Source organism: Arachis hypogaea, chromosome 12 (genome assembly GCF_003086295.3).
Source record: "Arachis hypogaea cultivar Tifrunner chromosome 12, arahy.Tifrunner.gnm2.J5K5, whole genome shotgun sequence".
In the NCBI taxonomy this organism is placed as follows: Eukaryota; Viridiplantae; Streptophyta; class Magnoliopsida; order Fabales; family Fabaceae; genus Arachis; species Arachis hypogaea.
This window is the reverse complement of record NC_092047.1, coordinates 12,833,552-12,836,239: the sequence shown is the minus strand read 5'-3', so window position 1 is coordinate 12,836,239 and position 2,688 is coordinate 12,833,552. Positions and strand designations below refer to the sequence as shown.

General features: G+C 36.4%; 1 protein-coding gene across 1 annotated transcript; it reads left to right on the top strand.

Moving 5' to 3' along the window:
- Positions 1-1,026: 1,026 nt before the first annotated feature.
- LOC112729704 (protein FAR1-RELATED SEQUENCE 5-like) lies at positions 1,027-2,251 on the top strand. The gene is made up of 2 exons (XM_025779864.1): positions 1,027-1,937; positions 2,221-2,251. Exons 1-2 carry the CDS (start codon positions 1,027-1,029, stop codon positions 2,249-2,251), a joined length of 942 nt encoding a protein of 313 aa, XP_025635649.1.
- The last annotated feature ends 437 nt before the right edge of the window (positions 2,252-2,688 follow it).

The following is a 2,688-nucleotide window of genomic DNA, read 5'->3' as shown; positions in this document are numbered from 1 at the left end:
AATTATATGTATCTTAATAAATCTGTTAAAAAACTAACTCCAATAACTACATGTTAATTATTTTCAGAGATTAAAAAAAATTATATAAAAATTGGTACCTCCATATTAAAATCTCTGGATCCGTCCCTGCTAGCAATATTAGAATCTATCTATTTTATGTAATGTTATAAGACGGAGTGTACTGAATTTTGTTTTTTCATTGAACATTTTTAAGATGTCAGGTATATTTACGGACACTGAGATGAATGAGCAATACCAGGAGGACGATGACTTTAACCAACAAGAAGAGCTAGTAAGTGACCAAGATATGATGGATGAACAGAATGAATTCGAACAAGATTTCGGAGATGAATTTACTGAGGGAGCGTATTTTTCTGAATCTGATCAGTCAGAAGATATCCTTGAAGCTGCTTATGCAGTTGACTCCGTGCAAGATATTACAACTTTGAAATTTAGTGAAAATTTTGCGGAGGAAATTGGAAAAGATCACTTTTCTACTTTGCAGCTTGCATTTGATTTTTATCTGAAGTACTCAAAGTCGAAGGGCTTTAGTGCAAGGAAGAGCAAGACCTTCAAGAATAGTATTGGCGAGATTTAAAAAAAAAGTTTGTATGTCATAGGCAAGGATTCAGGGAGGAGAAACATTACACGATAGAAAAAAAGAAGAAGGAGCCTAGATTGGAAACAAGAACTGGATGTGAAGCTCGAATGGATGTTAAATTTGTACCAGAAACTGGAAGGTGGCATATCTTTTATTTCTCTGACGAACACAACCATGATCTATTGGATGCCCAATTCAGTGCTATGTTGCCTGCCCACAGAAAAATGTCAGAGGCAGATATTATGCAAATGATGAACATGCTAAAGTCAGGGATTAGCACTTCACAGATATTTGGTCTTCTAGCTAGTCAAGCAGGCGGGTATGAATTTGTTGGCTTTGGTCCCAGAGATATGTACAATGAGATTGCTCGGCAAAGGCGTCAAATTCCTGGTGATGCAGCATGAGTGTTGAAGAAGTTGGAGGATATGCGATTGAAGGTTCCACAATTATATTTCAAGGCATGTCATGATTCAAGAGGTTTGTTACGTAACTTGTTCTGGTCTGATGGGATTAGCCAACTAGACTACCAACTCTTCGGGAATGTTATTGCTTTTGATGCTACGTACAAGAAGAACAAGTATAGTTGTCCATTAGTCATATTCAGCGGGATTAACCACCACAACCAAACAATTATTTTTGCTGCTGCGTTAATTGTAGACAAAACTACTGATACATATATTTTGCTCCTGCGTCAGCTCATGTTTGCAATGAAGGGCAAGACCCCGACCTCAATAATAACTGATGGGGCCATGGCGATTAGGAATGCAGTAAGAGAAGTATTTTCCGAAGTTAGACATAGATTATGCTCTTGGCACCTTATTCGAAATGTAACTAGCAATGTTGGAAATTCATCGTTTACATCTAAATTCAGAAAAATCATGTTGGGAGACTACGAGATTCCCGTGTTTAAGCGTAAGTGGGTTCAGCTTATTGAAGAATTTCGCCTTGAGGATAAGCCGTGGGTGATCAACATGTACGAAGAGAAGCATATGTGGGCTACTGCATATATAAGAGGAAAATTCTTTGCTGGCTTTAGGACTACCTCAAGATGTGAAGGTTTACACTCAGTTGTGGCAAGGTATGTGGGGTCGCGGTATGATTTGACAAGTTTTGTAGAGAATTTTCAAAGGTGTGTTGCACACTTGCGCTTTAAAGAATTTAATGCTGATTATGAATCTACACGTGGGGTGCCCGTCATGCAGACTTGTATAGAGCTGCTAGAGAGATATGCTGCTGAGTTATATACTCATGAGATATTTCTTTTGTTTCGGCCATTTCTCTCTAGAGCTGGATCAATGCGGGTGCTAAACATAGAGAATAGCGATGATTGCATAAAGTACATTGTGTGTAATCATGGGAGGCCCGATTTTATATGGATCGTTGATGAGAGAACTTTTGTGTGGTCTAGAATTTTATAAAAATAATCACGTTGTAGGTATAGTTTCTAAACTAACTAAAATCCTTTCGTACAAAAGTTTTGGTTGTCACAAGTAACAAACCCCTAATAAAATTGATAACCGAAGTATTGAAACCTCGGGTTGTCTCTCAAGGAATTGCAGGGAAGTATGAATTATTATTGGTTATGGAAAAAGGTATATTTTTTGGGGTTTTTGAAATAGGAAACAAGGGAATAAATTGGCAAGGAAGTAAATTAATAACTAGAAAAACTCTTGGCAAAGTACGAGAACTGGAAATCCCATCTTAGTTATCCTTATCAGGTGTGATAAGAATTGTTATTACTCCCACTTAGTTAACCCTTATTAAATAAAGGAAAGTCATGTGGACTAATCAATTTGATTCCTCAAGTCCTAGTCAATTCTTATGGAAAGACTAGCTTTAGAGGGATCCAAATCAATAAGCAATTTCCAATTTTCAATTAACAGCTGAGTTTGACAACTCAAGTGTCACCAATTACTCAACCAAAGCCAAAAGGGGAAAATCCAAATTATTTATATCATAAATAGAAGAAAGCAACCATAAATCTGAAATATCTCGAATTGTATTAAATAGAAAATCAAATTAAACATAGGAATCCATAAACCAATTTGGCAACATAAGTAATCAATAAAGGAAAATAGATAAAGTAG